General features: G+C 40.9%; 1 protein-coding gene across 1 annotated transcript in view; it reads right to left on the minus strand.

The window, feature by feature from the left end:
• Positions 1-22,976, minus strand: part of Cir1 (corepressor interacting with RBPJ, CIR1) — a 38,459-nt gene that overhangs the window by 8,123 nt on the left and 7,360 nt on the right. Inside the window, 1 exon segment of the mRNA XM_037204879.1 lies at positions 21,246-21,363. Coding sequence (XP_037060774.1) covers positions 21,246-21,363 — 118 coding nt within the window.

The raw sequence follows: 22,976 nt of genomic DNA on the forward strand, positions 1-22,976 counted from the left end.
TCGTCTTCCTGTGTGGCAGATGCTAAGACTATGAAACAAACATTCCTGTTTTAGCACGAGCTTCACAGTGTTCACAGTGGCATGCCTGACAAATCGTTATATCAATTAGCCATCCAGCGCACTTTCATGGCTATTGACGATATATATACTAGATATAAATAATATATATCCTGTGGATGGTAAGAGAGACATTGGTCTCCATCATTTGTTATAACAGGCACTCTATAACCCTAGTTCTCTCTTCAGATCCCAAAATTAGATAACACATTGGGAAGGTGTTTAAATGGTAGTTAAACTCTGGTGTTTTAATTAATGTCATTATTTAATTAAATTTTATTTTATATATATATGGAATGTTTTGTCATGTCCTAATTGTGTTTGTCTATACTCTACGTGATGTGCACTTGAATTGCCTGGGGGGTGTCACCAGGAAGGAGGGTGTCAGTTCTTCCTTAGATACTGGAGTTTTACAGCTGTCTGTTTGTGATTGTCATGAGTGGGTTTTTCAAGACAGGGTGGTTTGAGGATGTGATACCTGTGTCGTCCTTGAAAGCAAGCTGGTCCTCTTATAACCAAATTGAGCCATGCTCTCAACTGTAATGCCTCCTTGTTAGTTTTATTTCTTTGGGGTGCATTCATGTTGTCTTGGTGCCAAGCATGCACCCTACTTCTGAGCAACATCTGCATGCCCTGAACACCCTGTTTTGACCATTTATTAGTAAGTGTGGTGGTGGTCAGATCTCATTATAATAATCCTTTGAAATTACTCATTGAAATAGGTTGTTGATGCTTTCGTTTTAATTACATCTCTTTATTTTGTGAGTAGTGGGGGGACAGTACTTCTAAATACTCTGAGCAGAACATAGTATAGACAATAATACAAATTCATCTTCTAGCTCTTGACTGACACATCTGTTTGTGTCATACTGTTGCTAATCCACTTCAGTGTTGGAAACCCTTTTGAAACTGCACACCATCACTGAAGCCTGGTTTCTAATTTGGAAACCCTTGGTTCTTTTCTTATGTTACTTTTATGTAGTATTGTATTGTCCACCTAGTCTCCAACCAACATGAACCAGATATGCAGCCTCGTTCCTAAGCACGCTGGATTTCACCCAGGCTTTGATTGGCTGTTTCAAGCATCTCATTTGGATGTGAGCCTATTCTGAAGCGTGACCCGGTACTGTCCAGTGTCACCTGTTCACCTCAGCCTACGTTCTTCACCCTGCCGTCCACAGCCAAAGGGGTGATCACGTCCCTGCTTCACGGACTAACGATGGATATTTCTTGCCACTTAGGTCTCTACTTATGCAATTTTTTTAAAGCTAGTTTCTCACTTCAAAAGTAATGCATGACAGGCATCATAACTTTTCTTTTTAATGTCTGTATTCTTTCATAATTTCATATACACACAGAGCACACTTTGACCATATCCCCACCCATTACCCTCTTCTTGTCCTTTCCTCCCACAGAACCCCCTTCTTCCCTACCAGTGTCCCTCCTGCTCCCCCATGTATTTTTGTAGTGTGCGGCCACGACATTTAATCAGATTGACTGCGTGAGCATGGCTGGCAGACGCTCATCTAGCGAGGCAACATGCCATCCCAGCACATCACTGAGGGGCATGACTTCCTTTCTCCCCAGCCAAGCCGTTAACTGTGTATTTACCGAGACTTCACTGGACGGAAGGATGGAGGCTTTCGTGAACTGGGCCCAGCATGCCATGGTGGTAATTGACCCGGGCCCAGTCTTGGTCCGGTATGTCCACCTAGCACCTCCTGATGTGAGTGATGGGTACTCACACCCATGCTCTGGTGACCAGCAGCCACTAGTGGGGGTTGGACAAAGGGACACGACTCTTAATATGCTGCGTGTGACAGGAATCAAATTATCCTAAGCCGAGCGGTGGGACCAAGTGCCTTTTGTATGTCTCACTCCTGTTGTCCTTTTGTTTTTTTCCTCCTGGGAATGAATTTGTTTTTTTTTTTTCTATGTGTATGTCCCACCAAGTGTGCCTGAGGGGTGGTGTTTGGGTGTGTTGCTGTCTGGTAGTTTTGTGGATGTGCTCGTGGTGTGTGTGTGTGTGCGTCATGCCCTGGGATCATCGATTTGGCGCCGCCGCGCCGCTGTGGATCATTGCCTTGTTGCTGTGAATGTGGTGCTGCTGTGATTGGTTGGATAAAACAACACTGATTGGCCCAGTAGCCAGCAGCGAATGTATAGCCGGGGATAAACAGAGCAAGAAGAATTCTGGAGGGAGGAGGAAAGCTGAAATGAAGTCTGGAGATTTTGCACAGTCTATAGCACGTCCAGGGAATAGCATTAATGTACAACAGGATAAAGCCCACCGAAACATGTGTGACATTTGAAATAACAGAAATGGGTGCCTCGTTAAATGTTATGATTAAAGGTTAAAATACTCCATGTTGTCGAGGCTGAGCTAATGGATTACAATTATTTTTTCGGGAGCAGTTTTGTAAATTAATATTAACCTCCTGGGTTACATATGTGGGTCGATTATGGTCTGGCACGGCTTGTGACCTGACCTGTGGAGCAGGTGGACCCAGGAAAACTTCATGCTACAGGGGAGGGAAGGTAGCAGGATTGAGTCTTGTACCAAGGAAAGGCAGCTGCCTCTGACAGCTGAGGAAGAGCATTCCCTACCCCCATCTAAAGCCTCCTCGTTGGGCCATGTGAGTGAAACTCTGTGCCTGCAATGCTCATCCCTATGGCAATCGCTTTGAACCTGAGGTTTCAAAAATTCTGTTATTACTATAGATCCTCCTCTGTCCTTGTATCACTATGTATTTTGCCTGTATGGGATAGGGTATCTTAAGCTACAACAGACTTTCACATCCATTGCTCCAAATTCTTACTTGGTATGTTTGATGTTTCTCCTCCTGCATAACAAAGTGTTTTTGCCTTTAACATTCTAACCAGTGACAGGACAACTTTACCATCTAGTCTCCAAAATTCATGTCCACAAGAAAAACTCCCAAGAGTCCTTGGTAACCCAATCCTTAAGGAGTTTAATCCTGTTGTTTGAAAGTTTGCATTATCATCCCTATATCACTTCCCCTGCATCCTGTGCGTTTGTTTGAATTTGGATATCGCTGCCTATCACTTTCTATCTGCCCAGGGACATGTTTTGCCCAAGGAACTGAACCTCACACCTGCTAATCAACCACTCTGCCACTGTATATATCTCACCAATCCAGAGCCAAGTTTTTTCCCATATTTTACTAAATCTCCTACGTAAAGCTCAAGGTTTAAAGTTCTTGGTTTAGAAGATGTGACAAGCAGGTTTAATAAGATTATATTTAGCCAAGAATTTTAACTTCCTTGTTGAATATATTTACTCTCCCCAACTCACCTCTAAATCTGTTGTTGATTGATTAATCCTTCGTATTCAGATCGTCTGAGGATGGCTTCACGAGGAGAAGGCATAGCATGTTAGTAATGTGTAGTTCAAAACCTCAATGCCGCCTGGGAGAAAAAACCTCTCACCTCAGAAATCATATGCTGACAGAAAACACATATGAAGCGCCCTCTTGAACTGCCAAGTGTTACCTTATCTTAGTACCATAAATTAAAAAAGAGTGCACAAACTAGACTGAGACAGGAAAGGTAATTATAATTGAGCAAACAGGTCTTGTGATACACCTCGCAGCAGGAAAGGAGTTGGCTGTAAGCTATACACCATTACCAGAGATTTCCAAAAAATAGTAAGTATACAAGCCATGTATAAAAATCATGTATAAATTGATGAATTTACCAAACACATACACACACAGAGTACAGCCTACAATCAGGATATTGATGAATTTACACACACACCACACACACACACACACACACACCACACATACACACTTCAACATTCCCCAGCCAAGGCTTTCTTGTCTCTTTTTGCCTTTTCCTGATAAGTTTCACACATCAGGGAACCACAGATCTTACATCTGTCACCACAGGTTTGCTTGTTCCTTAACTGCATAACAAAGAAAGCTGCAGAGTGTGATATTCTGTGTTCCTTCCTTGTCAGTATGTGAGTGAGATCCGTCCATGTCGGTGCCCATGAGACTGTATTCTTTTTAGAAATTGTTGTATCTTGTTCAGTGTTTCAGCACTTCACAAGTTATTCATCCTGCCATCCGTGGGCACTTGGATTGTTTACGAGTCTCACCTATTGTGGATAAGACTGCATAGTTAGAAATTTTTAGGTGAAAGAGCCTTCAGCTGCACATGAACTCTGCTATTAGAATTGGTATGATGACAAGGAGTAGAAAACCAAATTGAGATGCCCAGAATGTTATTTGTGGACGACATCCTGTGAGAATCCATACACCATCCCAAGGGCCAGGTCACTGCAGAGCCACAGCCCACCACACAGTAGAGTCCAGATTGTATAGTTACATTGACAGGTTAAAATCCAATTTGATTAGCCCAAAGATGACTCGATGTCACAATATAGTGAAGCATGAGCTGTTACCAGAATTGGAGTGAATATGCTAAATGTGCAAACTAATCCAAATCTGAAATAAAGGACTTTATAATAGAAGTTGGTAAATAGGAAATATGTGACAAGTTCTCTCCCTTGACCACTCTCTAGATAGGGTATCCACACTACAGTTCAGGATACTGAACAGGCAGCAAAGTTGTGAGATATCACCCCTGGCAAAATAGATACCTCAATAAAAGAGACTGCACATGTTCAAACACAAAATAAGCACCTTTTAATGTCTGGTAAATTACAGCTGGATATGGGTCATAGGAATGCTTGTTTTTGTTTTTTTTTTTTTTTTCATAAATTTACAATGCCAGAATTCACTGAAGAATTTTTCAAAAGGCCAATTGTGCTGTTTATTTATTTTCAAGACCAGGTCTCATGTAGCCAAGGATGACCTTGGACTTCTGATCTCCATACCTCCAGCTCCTGAGAGCTGGGATTACAAGCACGCACAGCCACCTGTCACAAGCAAACCCAGGGCTTCCGCGTGCTGAGCAAGTCCTGCCAACTGAACTGCATTTACAGTCTAGGAATCTGTCCTGAAACGTGTCTGTGAGGGCTTCAGGGCATCTAAGCCAACTGGGTTTGGCCTCCTCCACAGCAGGAAAGCCAGTCCACTGAGCAACTGCTCTACACATTCCTTAGTCTCAGACTTTCTTAACTGTGATACAGACTGTGTCAAAATCCTGATTTTGATGATGGTTTTTAGTTTGTGTCCTGACTAGAGACAAACTTTTCTCCTAGGAAAACTACTCATGTAACTGCATCTCAGAGAAGAAATCCCAGAAAGTGAAATATGTTGAAGAGAAATATGTTGTACAGATTACATTTGCAAAGGGCTTAATCTGCTTACTAAAGGTTGTTATTTTTTAGAAAGACAAAAATCAATGGGAGGTAAAGTGCTCTACAGTAAAACAGGTATTACATTAGAGAGTCACACAGAGACTCAGAAGTTTTCAGCTGGATGCATGCATGACACATGCCTTAAATCCCAGTATGCAAGAAGTGGAGACAGAGTTCAAGGTCTCCCTTAGCTACACAGTTAGTGGCTAGCCCGAGTAACCCAAGAAAGACCCTGTCTCAAAAAGCCAAACACAAAACCTGACAATAGAAAGTAAAGGGGCTTCACGAGGAAAGGCCGCCCATCTGAAGCAGTCAGGGGACAGCAGCCCCTGACAAATGCGGAAGGCATACACCTCTACTTCACCACTAGCACGGGCTACCTTCACTCAGTTCACAGCAGTTCAGCATTCCTTTCCAAGAAAGCTTTTCTTTTTTTCCTTCTTGAGACAGAACTCAGTATGTATCCCAAATATGGCTCAGGAATATTCCTGATTCAGCCTCCTGAGTCAAATGACCATTTCTGTCTATAATTTGTGGCACTGAATGAAGAGAGGGTGGTGAGCTGTGGGGAGTAAACTGGTGTGACAAAACTTTCCTGGGCCAGAGAGATAGCTCAGTTAGCATGGGGGCCCGAATTCAATCCCAGAACCCATGTAAAAGAAAAAGTGTGCTAGCAAGCATTTGGTTTTTTGTTTTGCTTTTTTCTTTTTTTTTTGGTTTGTTTATTTTGTTTTTTGAGACAGGCGTGCACCACAATGCCTGGCCTAGTAGCATCTGTCTGGAATCCCAGTACTGAGGAGATTGAGATAGGCAGATAACTGGAGCTCACTCGCCAGCCAGCCTAGCCTACTTGGCAAGTTCCAGGCCTGGTAGCTGGCACCCAAGGAATGACATCCGAAATTGTTGTGTACACGTACACACACACACACACACACACACACACACACACACACACACACACGAGAAAGAAGCCTTTCCTTCTTTCCTTCCCCCAGTTAAACACATTAACTGGGTCCACAGCACCACCATTTCCACGAAGCAGAACCTTTTTGGGGAGGGAGCAGGAGCAATGAGACAAGGCCTCCTGTAGCCCAGGTTGGTCGTGAACCTGGTACGCATTTGAGAATAACCTGGAACTCGTGCTCCTCTGGCTTCTATCTCCCAAGTACTGGGATGACAGGCTCCTGGAGGTCTTTTTGTCCTTTCCTAAGGTTAAACTGACTGTATGTCTAGGGAATCACTGTCTGTCCCTTCACTCCAAGGACACATAGGGACACTAGTACATTATTCAAAGAGAGAGCCAGTGGGAATCATCAAGAACTATCTCATATTTACATCCAATTCCTTACTGTACCATAACAAGTTTGCCTTTAAGAAAACTCATGGAGGGAGGGGCTGGAGAAATGGCTGAGCTGGTAAGAAAATTTGCTGCTCTTGCAGATGACATGGAGGCTTCAACAGGCTTGTAACTCTCTTCTGGTCTCCATGGGTACTAGGCACGAATGTGATACACATATATACACACAGGCACTCTCACACATACATATTAAAAAAATATCTAGAAAGCTTATCAAAAGTTGTTTTTAAAAAAGACTAAAATGGAAGACAGATGTGGTGACTCATGCCTTTAATCCAGGCACTTGGGAGGCAGAGGCAGATGGATCTCTGAGTTTGGGGCCAGTCTGGTCTAACCAAGCAAATTCCAGAACAGCCAGGACTAAACAGAAAAACCCTGTCTCAAAAAAAAGAAAAGAAAAAGATTGAATAAAAACAAGGTATAATGACATGTTACAAAATACCATAATGAAACCCATTACTCTGTATGCTAACTTAAGGAATTGAAAGAAAAGAAAGGAAAGGAAAGGGAAAAGGAAAAGGAAAGGAAAGGAAAGAAAAAAAGCAGGGGATGAAGCAGAAACATGTAGCATAAGTCCCAGGAAAAAGTGAACAACGCTATTAATAAAGCGTGTGGGTGATGTTTATTTATAAAGACGGGGATGTTCTATGGATGATTTTTCTAAAGGTTATGCAAGCCCCAACTGTACTAACTGTATTAAACTGTGCCATCCTCAGGATTTTCCTGACACACTGCCAGTTCAACTTAGTGGAGGCGGGAGACAACAAGGCTCCTGATTGCCTTACCCCAACTTCATACTGAAGACAGCTAACTGGTCTCTATTAAGACATAGAACATAAAGGAAAATTAAACATTTCATTTTCATCTATGTGGCTGAAAAATACAAAGACAAGAAAATATGAAACTATCCTTATTGTATGCTAATCAAAATTACTGTTTGTTAAAAACAACCTTGTCTTGCAGAATCAATATAAAGGTCTATGACATATTTGATCATATCTTTATTACTTATGTTTCCAACCTAATTTACATGGAAAGTGGTGATACAACAATAAAGCTAATTCATCTGCGGCAGGGACTGTGAGACTCCTCTGTGTTGAGAGACCACGAAGCATCAGAACTTGCTATTCACTGTAAATTAGTTACAGAAATATAAATGCTCTGGCTCTCCATGAGTCTCAAAAATGGCACATGGAGGACTGGGATGTGACTCAGTTGGCACGTAGGGTGTGATCCCTAGCATGCCATAAACTGGGCACGGTTGCTGTGGGATGGTCTGTATGTCAAATCTGATTGGTCAATAAATAAAACACTGATTGGCCAGTGGCCAGGCAGGAAGTACAGGCGGGACTAACAGAGAGGTATAGATTTATGGAAATGGATTAATTTAAGCTATAAGAACAGTTAGCAAGAAGCCTGCCACGGCCATACAGTTTGTAAGCAATATAAGTCTCTGTGTTTACTTGGTTGGGTCTGAGTGGCTGTGGGACTGGCGGGTGACAGAGATTTGTCCTGACTGTGGGCAAGGCAGGAAAACTCTAGCTACACACGGTGGTGTATGTCTGTAATCCTAGCATTTTGGGATGCTGAAGCAACAGGATAAATTCAGGGTTATCCATGGTTACACAGTGAATTTGAGGTCAGCCTGGGGGAGAGGAGGAGAATATACTACCCATGAAGTTCAGGAACAAGTAAAACAGAATTAGAAGTTAGTGTTTATGGGAGGAGGCCAACTGGAAAGGGTAGACAGGCAATCTCTAGAGCGAAGGTTATCGTCTCCATCTTGTCAAGGATGTGGTTGGCAAGTGCACATATCTGTCAAACTCAAGAGCAGTGCATTTTAACTTAAAAAAGTTGTAAGAGGCTGGGTATGTGGATGTATGCCTTTAATCCCAGCACTCGGGAGGCAGAGGCAGGCGGATCTCTGTGAGTTCGAGGCCAGCCTGGTCTACAGAGCAAGTTCCAGGTCAGTCAGGACCATACAGTGAGACCCTATCTTAGAAAAACAAAGTTATAACAATACATCTAGTCAACAGTGATTGCTGAATGCTGGCACTACAGACTCTAACTGTATCTATACATTATATATCTTACGATAAGGGGAGAGATGCATGGAGAATGTGAACATCAGACAATAAAGAAAATGATTTTAAGATCTGTCTTACTAACATTTTAGGAGTCTTGTTTTTGTCTTCAACCTTGTATTATTTTTGAGAAAATCAGTTCATAGGAAAAGTACAACTTTCTATTATAAACTTTCTATTATAAAATATTTAGAAGAAATGATAACCTTTGCTGTTTTGAATGGTTAGTGGAGCTTTTCCAGGCACACACTTACTAAGTAAACTATCATCTGCTAAACATGTACACTGTACAGGCAATGGGGATACAAAAACATTAAGATAAAGTCCCTAGTTCAGAAAAAGTTTCCAGGAGGAAACTATTAACCGAGTATCATTTTCAAACTTTCAGAGGTTTAGGAAAGAGTAAAAGCAGAGCATTCTAAGTGGAACACAATGAAGGTTCACATTCTTCCCCAAGTTTGACTTGGGTAGAAGAATTAGTATTTACAAGACCAACTAAATTTCATTCTTTACCCAGACAAGCACAAGCTAATTTCCTCTACTGAAGCTGACAATAGTAGATGGAACAGTTGAGACAGTCACATAAAGGAGACTTATGAGCCTGGGGAGAGGGCTCAGTCAGTAAAGTGCCTCCAGCGAGCACTATGACATGAGCTCAGACCTCCAGTACTCAGGGAAAAGCTGAGTTGTGGTGCTAAATGCCTGTAATTCCAGCACCAGGATGGAGACAAGAGGATCCATGGGGCTCAACCCAGGTGTGTGCAGGCACATATATAGACTATGACAGTGTCTGGAGACTCAGAATACCCTTTGAGATTATGAGAGCTCGATCTTCCATTAGGATCAGACATGGCCTTAACAAAAAGCATTTGTTGGCATCAGTGGAATTTCAAAGAATCACTTAAAAAATAACTTAGGGGCTGGAGAGATGGCTCAGAGGTTAACACGTGTTGCTCTTGCAGAGGACCTGGGTTTGGTTTCTAGCACATGGTGGCTTTTAACCATCTGTAACGCCAGTACCAGGGGATCCAACACATCATCTGACCTCTGCTGGCACCAAGCACACATGTGGTGCCCAGACACACGTGCAGCCAAGACATTCATAAAATAAAATAAATCTAAATACAGAAAAACTACAATAAAAAAACACGCAAGGGGAGAAGAAAGTGGGGGGCTGGGGGTGTGGCTACAGCAGAGCACAAGCTGAGCACACAGAAAGCCTTGGGTCTCATCTTCAGCATGGGAAGAGGAAAGGGGAGAGGGGGACAGAGACATTTTAAAGTGTTGAAAGAAAAAGCTACCAATAAAGAATTCAATATCCAATGAAGGGTTTCAGAAGTAAGTAAGAAGCAAAAGTCTCAGATCAAACAAATGAATGAAGAGTTTGTTGGAAGCTAGACCTGTATTATAGGAAATATTAAAAGTAGTTCTTCAGAGAAGAGGATGGAGAAAGGGACATACTACATTGACAGTAATCAGAAAAGTTAGCATACTAACATTAATTTGACACTAACAGAGTTCGAAGCAAGTGTCTTAAGTTAGGGTTATTACTGCTGTGAAGAGACACTATGACCACAGCAACCCTTATAAAAGAAAGCATTTATTTTGGCCTTGCTTACAGTTTCAGAAGTTTAGTCCATTATCATTATGGATAATGGCGATGCATGGCAGCACACAGGCAGACATGGTCCTCAAGAAGTAGCTTGGAGTTCTACATCCAGCTCCACAGGCAGCAGGAAGAAAGACACTGGGCCTGCCTTGGGCTTTTGAAACCTCAAAGCCCAGTCACAGTGAGTGGCACACTTCCTCCAAGGCCACACCTCCTAATCCTTCTCAAGTAGTGCAACTCCCTGATGACTAAGTATGAGTCTATGGGGGCCATTCTCATTCAGACCACCACAGCAAGGACAATTATTAAGGATGAAGAGAGGCATTATAATGGTAAAGGGGCAATTCTCCAAAAATATCCAATAATCTGAAATGTGTACATACCTAATGGCAGAGTATCAAAATATTTGAGGGAAAACTAATACTTGAAATATATGCTTTTCTCACACTAATATATAGTATTCACCAAATAGTAAACATTCTGGACCACACAGCTAAACAAATGAGAAAGAATGGAAATTGTACAGGGCATGATCTCAGATCACAGATTTAAACCAAAAATTTGCTAGAATATCTCACAATAGTTGGAGATGGAGAAACACACTTCTAAATAACACACAGCAAGGAGGTGTCAGGAAAGACTAAAAATGTATTCTGAATTAAGGAAATAAAAACATAGCAGCTGTTTACTAAAAGAATGTGGCTGGTTTTTCACTCCAGTTGGAGAGAGTGTCTCCATATTTGAAATTTGTCAAGTGTTAAATATAGAAAAAATATATACCTGGGCTGGTGAGATGTTCAGTGGGGGCAACTTGCTATGCAAGCTTGACAATCTGAGTTTGACCAGTGGAGCCCACATAAATGTGGAAGGAGAGATAGAACTCCACAAATAATAATATAAAGAGAACAACCAGCCTGCTAACCAACCATAGCTGACAGGAAGTTTATGTTATTAGGGTAACCAACAATGAACCAGGATAGCTCAGGTTAAAGAAATGGTTAAGCACAGCAGCTGGACATGTCAAAAAGACAAACCATGTGATCAGAGGGCTGGGCTTTGAGCCTGGTGCTAACAGAGCTCTGGGAAGGATGGAGGGGCTGAAGACTGAGTCCAATCATGGTACAGGATCTAATCTATGCTATTAAAGCATCAATAAGAACTCTCAGCAGTTTAAGTAAGCTTCCCTGGTCAATCACACGGGAGCACATTGTTCCCATCAGTGTATAGGAGGACACAGTGGTTGACTTTCTGAGGAAGTCTCATGCCTGTCCTTGAGCCTTGTTCTAGGTGGCTCTTCTGTTGCTGCTCCTGCTCTGGAGCCTTTCTTTCGGCTATAAAACTATAAGCTTAAGAACAGTGCTTTCCTGAGTTCTAGGAGTCCATAGCCCTGGGCTGCTGGAGGAAGCCCTGATTTGCAGGGGTTTTGGTGAGTAGTCTGGGAATGCCTGACCATGTAGCAGCTGCTCTCTTAGATCAAGGCAGTCTTTTTGAGAAGTTCTGACCTAACTTTGGGTGGTTAGTGCCAGAAATCACTAAATAGAAAAACAAACAAACAAAAGCAAAAAAGACCCAAACCACTAAAATAAAATGTATCAAAAATCATAGGAGACAGTAAAACACATACTTAGAGAGATAATTACAGTAGTTAATGGACATTCCAGAAAATAAGAAAGATTTAATTCTAGGAGGTGGTGGGATTGCTGAGTGGGTAAAGGCCCTTGCAGCCTAATGACTCAGGTTGACCCCAGGATGCACATAGTAGGAGACAGACTGACTCTCCAAACTTGGCCTCTGACCTCCACATATGTGCACACTCACACACACAAAATGAATGGATGCAGTAAAACATGTTAACATCAATTCTGGGGCTAGAGGTATAGCTCAATAGTAATGTTGACTAGCATGTGTTAAGGCATTTCAAAGAAAGCCCACTCCCAAACCAACACCAAATCTTACCTGAAAGAACAATAAATTAAACCCAAGAAGAAATAAAATGGAGAACAGGAGAGAAAAATTCCCCACCCTGAAAACTACTTCTCTTCAAAGACCACAAAACTGCAAATGCATCAGCCAGATATGGAGAAGAGAGGGGCACAGGACTAACCACAGGAAAGAGAGAAGAGACATCACTACAGACCCCAGGTGTTAGAAAGGGAATAACGGAACGTGTGTCTTCGAGTTTTACTAAAACATTCCCGCAATTAAAGAAATTTAATAATCAATAATAATGACCTTTGACTTTAGAAAGCTTCAGGCCCAGATGAATTTACTAGCTAAATCTATCAAGCATCTAAAGAGAATATAAAAGGATAGAAAAACTGCAGGCCAGTATCTCTCATGAACACAGATGTAGAAATTCTTAACGATGTATTAGCAAATTGATTCCAATAATGTATAAAAACAACTTATATCGCAATAAGATATGCAAGGCTGGTTCAACATCTGAAAATCAATTCATACAGCTGTGTGTGGTGGCTTGCACCTGTAATCCCAGCACTTGGGAGCTAAGGCAAGAGAATCCAAAATTTGAGATTAGTCAGCACTCCAAAATAAGTTCTGAATCCAGTCTGTCAAAAAACCAAATGTACGAACTCAATTAATGTAACCACAAATCATGTTATCAGGCTAAAAAGGAAAAACCATATGATCATTTACAACATTTACAAAAATAATGAAGTTGAATGTTTCTAAATGGTGCATTTTTTTGATCCATAATACCGAAAACCAACAACTGGCATTATCAGAGCTTTAGGACTGGTTCAAGTGCTTCCTGTATTGGAGAAGGGCTAATATTAAAGGGTGGGTGACGGCTGGCTAAGAAGCAGGCTGAAGCAGGTTGTCATTAACCACTCAAAGTGCTTCAGCAACTCAAGTCCACCATCTACACAGGGGCTGCTGAGGGCTGGCATCAGTGTCTTCGAGACAGAAGGCTGAAGCCAAACAAGCACGGATATGAGAAATCTCATCCAGGAAAAGGAAGCATTTAGGAAATAGAGTTTCACTTTTTATTTCATGAAAACAACTTGGCACATTGTTTTTTAGATAACTACATATTAATTTGTTTCTTGGTGGGTCAGAAGGTTTATTACACAACAATTCACATTGCTGTGTAAGTGTTTTATCATAACAGGACACTATTCCATGGAAGAGGAGAATAGCCCAAACAGCAAATCTACAGATGTAAATAGATCAGCGCCTGCCTTCCCCTTGGAACTAATCAGTGAATGAAAGCTCAAGGGTGAGGAGTTTCTTTTTGGGGTGGTAAAAATGTCCTAAAATTGACTGCTATGGACATACAACTCTGCAAATGAATTAAAAACTGCAGAACTGAGGCCAGGTGGTGGTGGTGGTGCATGACTTTAATCCCAGTGCTCAGGAGGCAGAGCAGGCAGATCTTTGTGAGTTTGAGGCCAGCCTAGTCTACAGAGAAGTTCTGGGGCATCAAGACTACATAGACAAACCCACAGAATTGAATTGTTCATTTGAAATTACAGCTCAACAAAGTTGATGAAAAAACTTTTTAAATTTTCCACTCTATTTTGTCAAAAGAAGTTTAATTGTAATATTCATTAAAAGTTAAGAGTCAGTAGTAAAAATAAAGGTGACAGGGCTAGGGATACAACTTCAGATGGTACAGTGTTTCCCAGTATGCATGAAGCCCTGAGTTTGATCCTTAGAACTGCATACACCAGCCTATAATCCCAGCACTCAGGAGGTGGAAGCAGAAGGATCAGAGTTCAAGGAAATCCTTGGCTACATATTGAGGTAAAGCCAGGCTTGGGCCACATGACACATTGTTAGAAAGAAAAAAAAAAAAAAGCTACCCAGTATAGAAAAGACATGTGGGCTGCCATTTAATTATACTGTAGGAAAGCTATTCTATAAAAATTCATTCACGGTTGAAGCTTACAAGTTTTGGAGGTAATTTTGATGTGTCTGGAGTGGATAGAAACTTACAAACTTAAGATGATCTTATCAGCAGAAAAGATATTCTAAACCAGCTTAGCCCAAAGAAGCATTTTGATTGCCTAATTTAACTCTGTAAAGGAGAAGTAAATCTTATAGCTGGTCTCTGTAAACCTCACAGCTGGAATAGTCTAACAGCACCTTGCAGTTTCCAGTGATCAAAGTAAGTTACTTTATACACTATACTAAGAATTTCATAATAGAAATAATGTAACACCAGGGGGTGTGGTTATCATGAAATAATTACACTCCTGGGAGATTACAGGCACAAGGCTGTACCCCAGGGGTGTGATTATCCCATGATAACCACATCCACTGAAATTGCCTTATTGCAAAAATAATCTCTATTCACTGGCAGGACATTATTCAATAGGTGATTTTTTTTTTTTTTCTTAAATGAAAAGACGTTTTTAGCTTGAATCAGCAAGTGGATTAGGAAATTGGTCAGTTTATTTTTTTACTGCATTCAAATTCAGAATACACTGCCATTGTTTGCTTTCCTATTTGATACAACAGTGTTTTGATTTTGTTTTTGAGAAGCTTTTAAGAGTTCCTATTAGCTTTCATTAAGTGCTAGTGTTAAACTCAGGTTGGACTTTGAAGACGTTGTTAATGGAGCAACATGATTTAAAATACCCAATCCCCTATGTATAATTTTAATTCTTCTAAAACAATGTTCATTAAAAAATTTGAAAAGTGATTTACTTTCACTGTTGGAGATACAGATAAGTAAAAACATGGGGCAAAGTATCGTAGGTAATCCTACCAGTCAAATAAAAGCACTTTGAATATTTTGGTCTACTTCCTTCCAATACCTTTTCTAAATTATGTGCTTCACTCCAAGTCTACCTAGAGATAAAGAGAAACACAAGTCTAACTACTGCTTAATTAATTAATTAATTAATTGATAAAGTGTTGTGCTGCTGGAGCTCAAATCCAGAGCCTCGTGCATTGTAAACAAAGCCTCCACCACTGAGCTCTGGTCTTAATGTGTTATAACTGGTCTTTTTATTTGACCAAATGTTGTAAACAACATCCATATCACTAAGGAATTTTCCTATCATCTTATTTAATTATTGAGACAGGTCTCACTGTACATCCCTGGTTGAAATCTGATTCTCTCTTAAGTACAGAGATCAGAAGTATGCACCACCAAGCCAAGTGTCTTCCTATCATTTTATTGCTGCACAGTTAAGTATGCCATGGTAACAATGTTTATACTTACTCATTTATACCTTTCCATTAGATAGTCAGCCATTTTTTGTCCTTTAACAACATATCCATTATTACTTCCTTAGGACAAAAATTTACGACTTTTATAAGTTTCACAATTTAAGCAAACAGAAATAAGCACTATCCTGTTGAATCTCAATTATTCTTCCGTTTAAGCAGATAGTTCTCAATCTTGACGGTGCATATAATTTAGATCAGGACTTCTCACTGAATCTCACTATGTAGTTCAATCTTCCTGCCTCAGCTTCTCAAGGACTGGCATTAATCTAGTCATGCCTGACTACATTGGGAACTTGCATTAGCTCATGTAACAGTGGCACAGATGGTAAAATGTACTGGTCTATTTTTGTCTTCATTTAATCAGAGTTCAGTGCCTTCAGACACTCTTAGTGTACATGATATAAAGATTCAAAATCCCTATGTTTTTATTTGTACTTTTCTTGTACTTATATCTTGTCAATCTGGAAGGAAAAACTGCAAATGGAAATTTCCCTAACACCATATTTCTATAAAGACTGAGGCAAGAATTAGTTCAGTCTGCTACCCATTTCTCATCATGAACACGGCCTTTACAGCACACTAGTAACTAAGCTCTCTTTAGCTATTCCAATTATTTTGAAATTATGTTTAATATGGGAATATAAAGGAAAATATTAGTGATCAGAAGACCATCATATGACATTCAATATTTGAGAAGCTCAAATTTTAAGCTTCTTTTCTAATTTTAATTCATCATATATAATATAAATTAAAATTGCCTGTAATCTTACAAATTAACTTATCGACTATTTCATTCTCCCTAGATCCTTCCAGTTCTAACTGACATGCCTTGTTCTGTATTAGAATCATAGTCCAGATTCAATCAGTGCACCTTAGCTTATCTAACATACTAACAGTTTATTCTGCCTATTTCCCTAGTACTAGATTAGGTTACAAGTGAAAATGAGAAATGCTGAAAATACACCCCCTTTTTAAAGCTCCTTCAGTATAACTTTCATTTTCCTTTAAGCTATTCCCCTTCCCAAACAAACAAGCAACATTCAGAGAAGCACTATGCTGAAACATCAATTCCGCTTGCAACAGTTTTCCCATATCCGGATCACAAGTATCACTGAGCATGCATAGAGGACTTCCCTCTGCATGCTCTCATTATGGAACATTCTATGATGGGACATGGAAGTTAGCATTAAACTATTTACTTACTTATCTGTGTATGTGCACGCGCACATGTGCACCTGAGTGTGGTCTATCTATGGGCATCATGTTATATGTATGACAGTGAAGGTCAGAAGATGGCACTGGGTCCCCATGGACACGGAGTTACAGGCAATTGTGAGCTAGGAAGTGGGTGCTAGGAAGCCAACCCATGTCTTCTGGCAAGTGCTCTGAACTGCTGAGCCACCTCTCTAGCCCCAGAAAGTCAGTATTTATACAGGCTGCAGCATGAGTGGCCGACCCACTTTTTGTGAGCGCCATTTATATCTGAGACTAATCATCTAAAGTGACTCAAGTTAATTTTTTTTGTGCTTGTGTTTTATTTCTGGTCTTTTATGCTTTGGTCTTTTAAGCTTTCCCCAACACAAGATCTGCCTTACCTAAGCCATTCTCTCTTAGGCAGATTCATAGATAGTCAGGTCTGTGTTCCTAGCTAGACTGGAAACTTGGAGCTTTTGTCTGTGTTCTCATGTGACATGCTAATATTTTAATTAGGCTGTATGGGTAGAACATGTTATCGTCTGTAAGTTAAAATACAAAGTTCAAAATAAAATTTACTGGATTATGTGGACAATGCTAAATACGAAGTTCTGAGATACAATTATTTGAAAAAGGAAACAATAAACTATAGTCTTAAAAGAATTAGTTTTTGCCAGGCAGTGATGATGCACTCCTTTAATCCCAGCACGTGAGAGGCAGAGGCAGGCAGATCTTTGTGAGTTTGAGGCCAGCCTGGGCTACAAAGCAAGGTCCAGGACAACCAAGGCTACACAGAGAAATCCTGTCTCAAAAAACCAAAAATTAATTAATTTTCAAAGGTAGGCATGTGGCTCAGCCTGTAATCCTAGCACTGAGGCAGGAGGACTGCCACAAGTTTGAGGCCAGCCTGGGCTAAACTTACATGGCAAAACTATCTCACACTGGCCACCACCACAGTAATGAATTTTCAAATAGAACATGTGCTCTACCAAGGAGCTACATGATCACCCCTGCACATCTGTCAGATGAATGTTCATCTCACTAACCCCTTACTTTAACATTTGGGTTGCTTCTACTCTTTAACACTAGGGTTTTGCCCACTAAGACATCTCCCTGGTTCTGTCCTTAAGGTTCTTTTTTATACATACTTTCAAATGGCCCTCTAGGAAGGCTGTTTATCAAGTGTTTATTTTACCACTACTCTAATACTCGGTATAAAGTAGCTTTAAATTATATAGAAGTAAGAGAACTAGGAGGAGAAAAGTAGTTTAACAGTTACTTTAAAGAAAGATGGAAATCAAAGTTATACTACCAGCCTTTTTTGTTTGTTTGTTTTTGAGACAGGATCTCTATGTAGCCTTGCCTGTCCTAAAACTCTCTATGTTGGGCTGGAGAGATGGCTCAAAGGTTAAGAGCACTGGCTGTTCTTCCCCAGGTTCTGAGTTCAATTCCCAGCAACCACATGGTGGCTCACAACCATCTGTAATGAGATCTGGTGCCCTCTTCTGGTCATGCAGACACAGCACTGTATACATAGTAAATAAATAAATCTTTAAAAAAAATAAAAAATAAAAAAAATAAAAAAAAAAACAACTATGTAGACCAGGCTAGCCTCAAACACACAGAGATTCACCTGCCTCCTGAGTTGAGATTAAAGGTGTGCACCACACACCTGGGTTATCCTTATTTTTAAAATCAGGAGCTGAAACTCATGTAAGTAATGTGACTTGCTTAAGCTTATTGAGTTAAGTACGTTATTTTCACTATGATCTATTGCGAGACCACTTTGATTAGTGGTCTGTCTCAATGAAATACTAAGAAGGGTCTAATGAATTTAAATGAAAGTTTTTCAGTTTTTTCATAAAAAGAACCAAGATGATAGCTATACTCCAAATCAAATCAAATTTTCTTAAGTATAAAGCAATACACAGAAGGTAAATAATTTTGAAGTAAAAGTCAACTTATTGTGGTAGTTTGAATGTAATTGCCCATTAAGCTCATAGGGAGTGGCACTATTAGGAGGTGTGGCCTTGTTGAAGTAGGTGTGGCCCTGTTGGAGGAAATGTGTCACTGTGGGGGGGATTTGAGGTCTCCTATGCTCAAGTTAGGCCTAATTCAGTCCACTTCCTGTTGACTTCAGATCAAGAAGTAGCTCCTTCCCCAGCCATGAAGATAATGGACTAAACCTCTGAATCTGTAAGCCACCCAATTAAATGTTTTCCTTTATAAGAGTTGTCATGGTCAAGGTGTCTCTTCACAGCAACAGAAGCCCTAACTAAGACACTTACCATGTTTAGTGGCTTCAATGACTTAAGGTTTCATCTCTCAACTAACGAGAAAACTTCATTTAAGAATTTAAAGAACCACCTAAATTTAAGAACCACTTCTTGGGACTAAAGAGATAGTTCAGTGGTTAAGAGCACTGGTTGTTCTTCCATAAGACTCTGGTTTGATTCTCAGCAGTCAACATGGCAGCTCACAACTATTGGTAACTCCAGTTCTAGAGGATTTAATGCCCTCTTCTGGACTCTGCAGGCACCGCATGCACATGCTCACAGATATACATGCAGGCAAAATAGCTATACACATAAAAAAATACATGAATTTTTAGAGAAAAAAAAAGAACCACTTCTTAGGCTGGAGAGATGGTTCAGTGAGTAGTGTTTCCTGTGCAGGTGTGGGGCTAAGCAGCCAATCCCCAGAAGCCATGCAAAGCCAGGTACAGCTGGGCGTGGTGGCGCACGCCTTTAATCCCAGCACTTGGGAGGCAGAGCCAGGCGGATCTTTGTGAGTTCGAGGCCAGCCTGGGCTACCAAGTGAGCTCCAGGAAAGGCGCAAAGCTACACAGAGAAACCCTGTCTCGAAAAAGAAAAAAAAAAAAAAAAAGCCAGGTACAACAGCACATATCTGTGATCCTAATTGTGGTGGTCTAAATGAAAAAAGCCCCCAGAGGCTCGTATATTTAAATGAGGTCCCCAGCTGGTGGAACTGTTCAGGAAGGATTAGGAGGTGTGGCGTTGTTGGAGGAGGTGTCAAGGGGGTGGGCTTTGAGGTTTCAAAAATCTAGCCCATTCCTAGTTAGCTTTCTCTCTGTCTCTTACTTGCAGACAAGGATGAAAGCTCTTAGCTACTGCCTTGGCACTATGCATTCCTGCCTGCGTGCTGCCATGCTCCTCGATGTAATGGTCATGGACTCTAACATTCTGAAATTGTAAGCCCAAATAAACTCTTTCTTCTATAAGTTCCCTTGGTAATGGAATCTCTTCACAGCAACAGGAAAGTAACACACTAGTTCTCCTACTACAAGATAAAAGTGGAGACAGGAGACTGCCTGGAAGCTCATGAGCTAGTGATCCTGGAACATGCAGCATCCAACAAGGACAACTTGTCTCCAACAAGGAGGAAGGCAAGGACTGGATAACACCAGAGGCTGCCCTTTGGCTTCCACATCTGCACACTGGCTTGCATTCCCCCTGGCATTCACACATTTGCATTTGTATACACAAATGTGTACACACACTTGCATTATTAACATATGCATGCACATTCATTCACACACACACACACACACACACACACACACACACACACACACACACACTTTCTTCTCCTAATTTCATGATAATCAATATTTAATGTGTCTGACTTTAAAATCAAAATTAGTGGGGCTGGAGAGCTGACTCAGTAGTTAGGAGTACTTCCTGCCCTTCCAGAGGACCCATTTGGGTCCTAGCATTCATGTCACAACCACCTGTGATGCCAGCTCCAGCTAACTTGATACTCTCTTTTAGCCTCTTTGGCCATCTGCACAGGAGTGTGCATGTGCCATGTATACCACGTAATAAAAATATTTTAAAAAGGACGGTGGTGGTGCACACCTTTAACTCCATCACTTAGGAGGCAGAGGCAGGCAGATTTCTGTGAGTTCAAGACCAGCCTGGTCTACACAGTGTGTTCCAGGTCAGCCAGGGCTGCATAGTCAGACCCTGTCTCCATACAGCTATAATCTTAGCACTCAAGAGGTAGAGGATGAGGATCAGGAGTTCAAGGCCATCTTTGGCTACATCGTGAGTTTGGGACCAGCCTGGCTTTTATGGGACCTTCTTTTAAACAAACAAACAAACAATAAACAAATAAAGTTCACAGAAACTTGGCTAGAAAAGTTAATGCCTATTTTAGAGCATTCAAATTTAACATAGATAATGAAGAGTTTCCCTCTTTTGGGGGGAAGGCAGGAAGGAGAGTGAGATGCTAGGGACTGAACCCAAGACCTCATACACATTTGACAAGCAAAGAGCTCTACCACTGAGTTACACCTTTAGCTCTATCATCCTAATTTGGGAATGTGTCTTAGTCCACAAAAATTAAACTCAAGTACAACAAAAGAGTTCAGTTTAAATCAAAACATTATTTTATCTTTCTTTCTTTGAAAAAATTTTATCTAATGCTTACCTGAGCCATCAGTAGGAACAGAACTTGCATTGATTCCAGAAAGACCAAACAAGGGGCATTCTCGATCTGTGTTCACATGACCCCACTTGTGACATTTAATACACCTGACATTTCGAACCTGAGAAATAAACAATATTTTGATTCTCAAAATACCAATAGCCTAACATTCAACTTAGCATTTGTATTTAGCACCCCCCATCCCTTTTTCTTTTTTGAGACAGGGCCTCACTATGTAGCCCTGGCTAGTTTGGAACTTACTATGTAGATCAGGTTGGCCTTGAACTCAGAGATCCACCTGCTTCTGCTTCCAGAATACTGGGATTGAAACATACACCACCATACTTGGCTAAGTTCCTTTTTAAAAAGATCTCCAGGGAAAGCGTCTGTAAATATGATGGGTATGTCAATACAAATACTAAACTCTTCTACAAATTTGCCTAAAATCCAAGGTCAATCCTATCTGTGCCTCCTACAATAAAACAATGTCATTCAAAAAGAAATGGTAAGATATCACAAAGAATTATGTCACGGTTTAATTTTAGGTTCCCTAATTCTAATCCATTCACCGAGTATCCACTCCCCTCCTTTATATATAGAGTCTCTGTACAGCTCAGGCTGAGCTTCCAATCTTCCTGCCTCGCCTCTACCTTTCACAAGTTGGAAATCCAGGCCTGTGCCACCCCACAGTTACATTTCTCCGACTGAAGGCAGGCCCTCACAACACACTATGACAGTGCTTTTTCACTGAGCTAGTCTCTCTAGCCCTCAAGTTTCACATTTCTAAACCACAGTTAGCAAATTTACTCTGTGAAGTAAAAACAGTATTTTAATGCCGGGTGGTGGCGCACGCCTTTAATCCCAGCACTCGGGAGGCAGAGGCAGGCGGATCTATGAGTTCGAGGCCAGCCTGACCAATAGAGCAAGAGCCAGGACAGGTGCCCAAGCTACACAGAGAAACCCTGTCTCGAAAAAACAAAAAACAAAAAACTAGTATTTTAAGTTTTTCATTTTATATGTGTGTGCTTGCACCTACTCGGCTGCTGTTGTGACAGGAGATGTGTCAGGAGAGCTGCCACACAATTGCACAGGTGACTACAGCAATGTTTTTCACAAGGATCAGCCCTGGAGGGACAGCTGACTGTTTCTAAATCAGTAACATTTTAACATCTTTTCTTGACCTCGAGTTAGTTTTCCAGATTATTTGAAAACTGTATTGACTACATCATTATACTTTCACTTCACTTGATTCTCATCTTCCATCTGCTTACTCCATTTCATGTTTTCTCCTCATTCCTATCATTTGATATAAATGTAAACCACAAAGTTGTTTTAGCTTAAACATTGTGATGCTAACCTTGGCCTGGCAACCTGACTACATCCGGAATCAACTAAAACCCAAGCTGCTGGACACTCCAGTGTGGTGGTTTGAAAGAAAATGGTCCCCAGAGGCTCACAGGGAGTGATGCTTAGGAGGTGTGGCCTTCCTGGAGTAGGTGTGCTGTTGTTGGAGGAAGTGTATCACTGGGGGCAGGCTTTGAGGTTTTAGAAGCTCAATCTAGATCCACTGTTTCTTCCTGATGCCTGGGAATCCAGATGTGGAGCTCTCAGCTCCTTCCCCAGTACCACGTCTGCCTACATGCCACCATGCTTCCCGCCATGATGATAATGGACTGAACCTCTGACCTGTAAGCCAGCCCCAATTCAATGTTTTCCTTATAAGGGTTACCTTGG

The sequence above is a fragment of the Peromyscus leucopus genome, chromosome 4 (genome assembly GCF_004664715.2).
Source record: "Peromyscus leucopus breed LL Stock chromosome 4, UCI_PerLeu_2.1, whole genome shotgun sequence".
In the NCBI taxonomy this organism is placed as follows: domain Eukaryota; kingdom Metazoa; phylum Chordata; class Mammalia; order Rodentia; family Cricetidae; genus Peromyscus; species Peromyscus leucopus.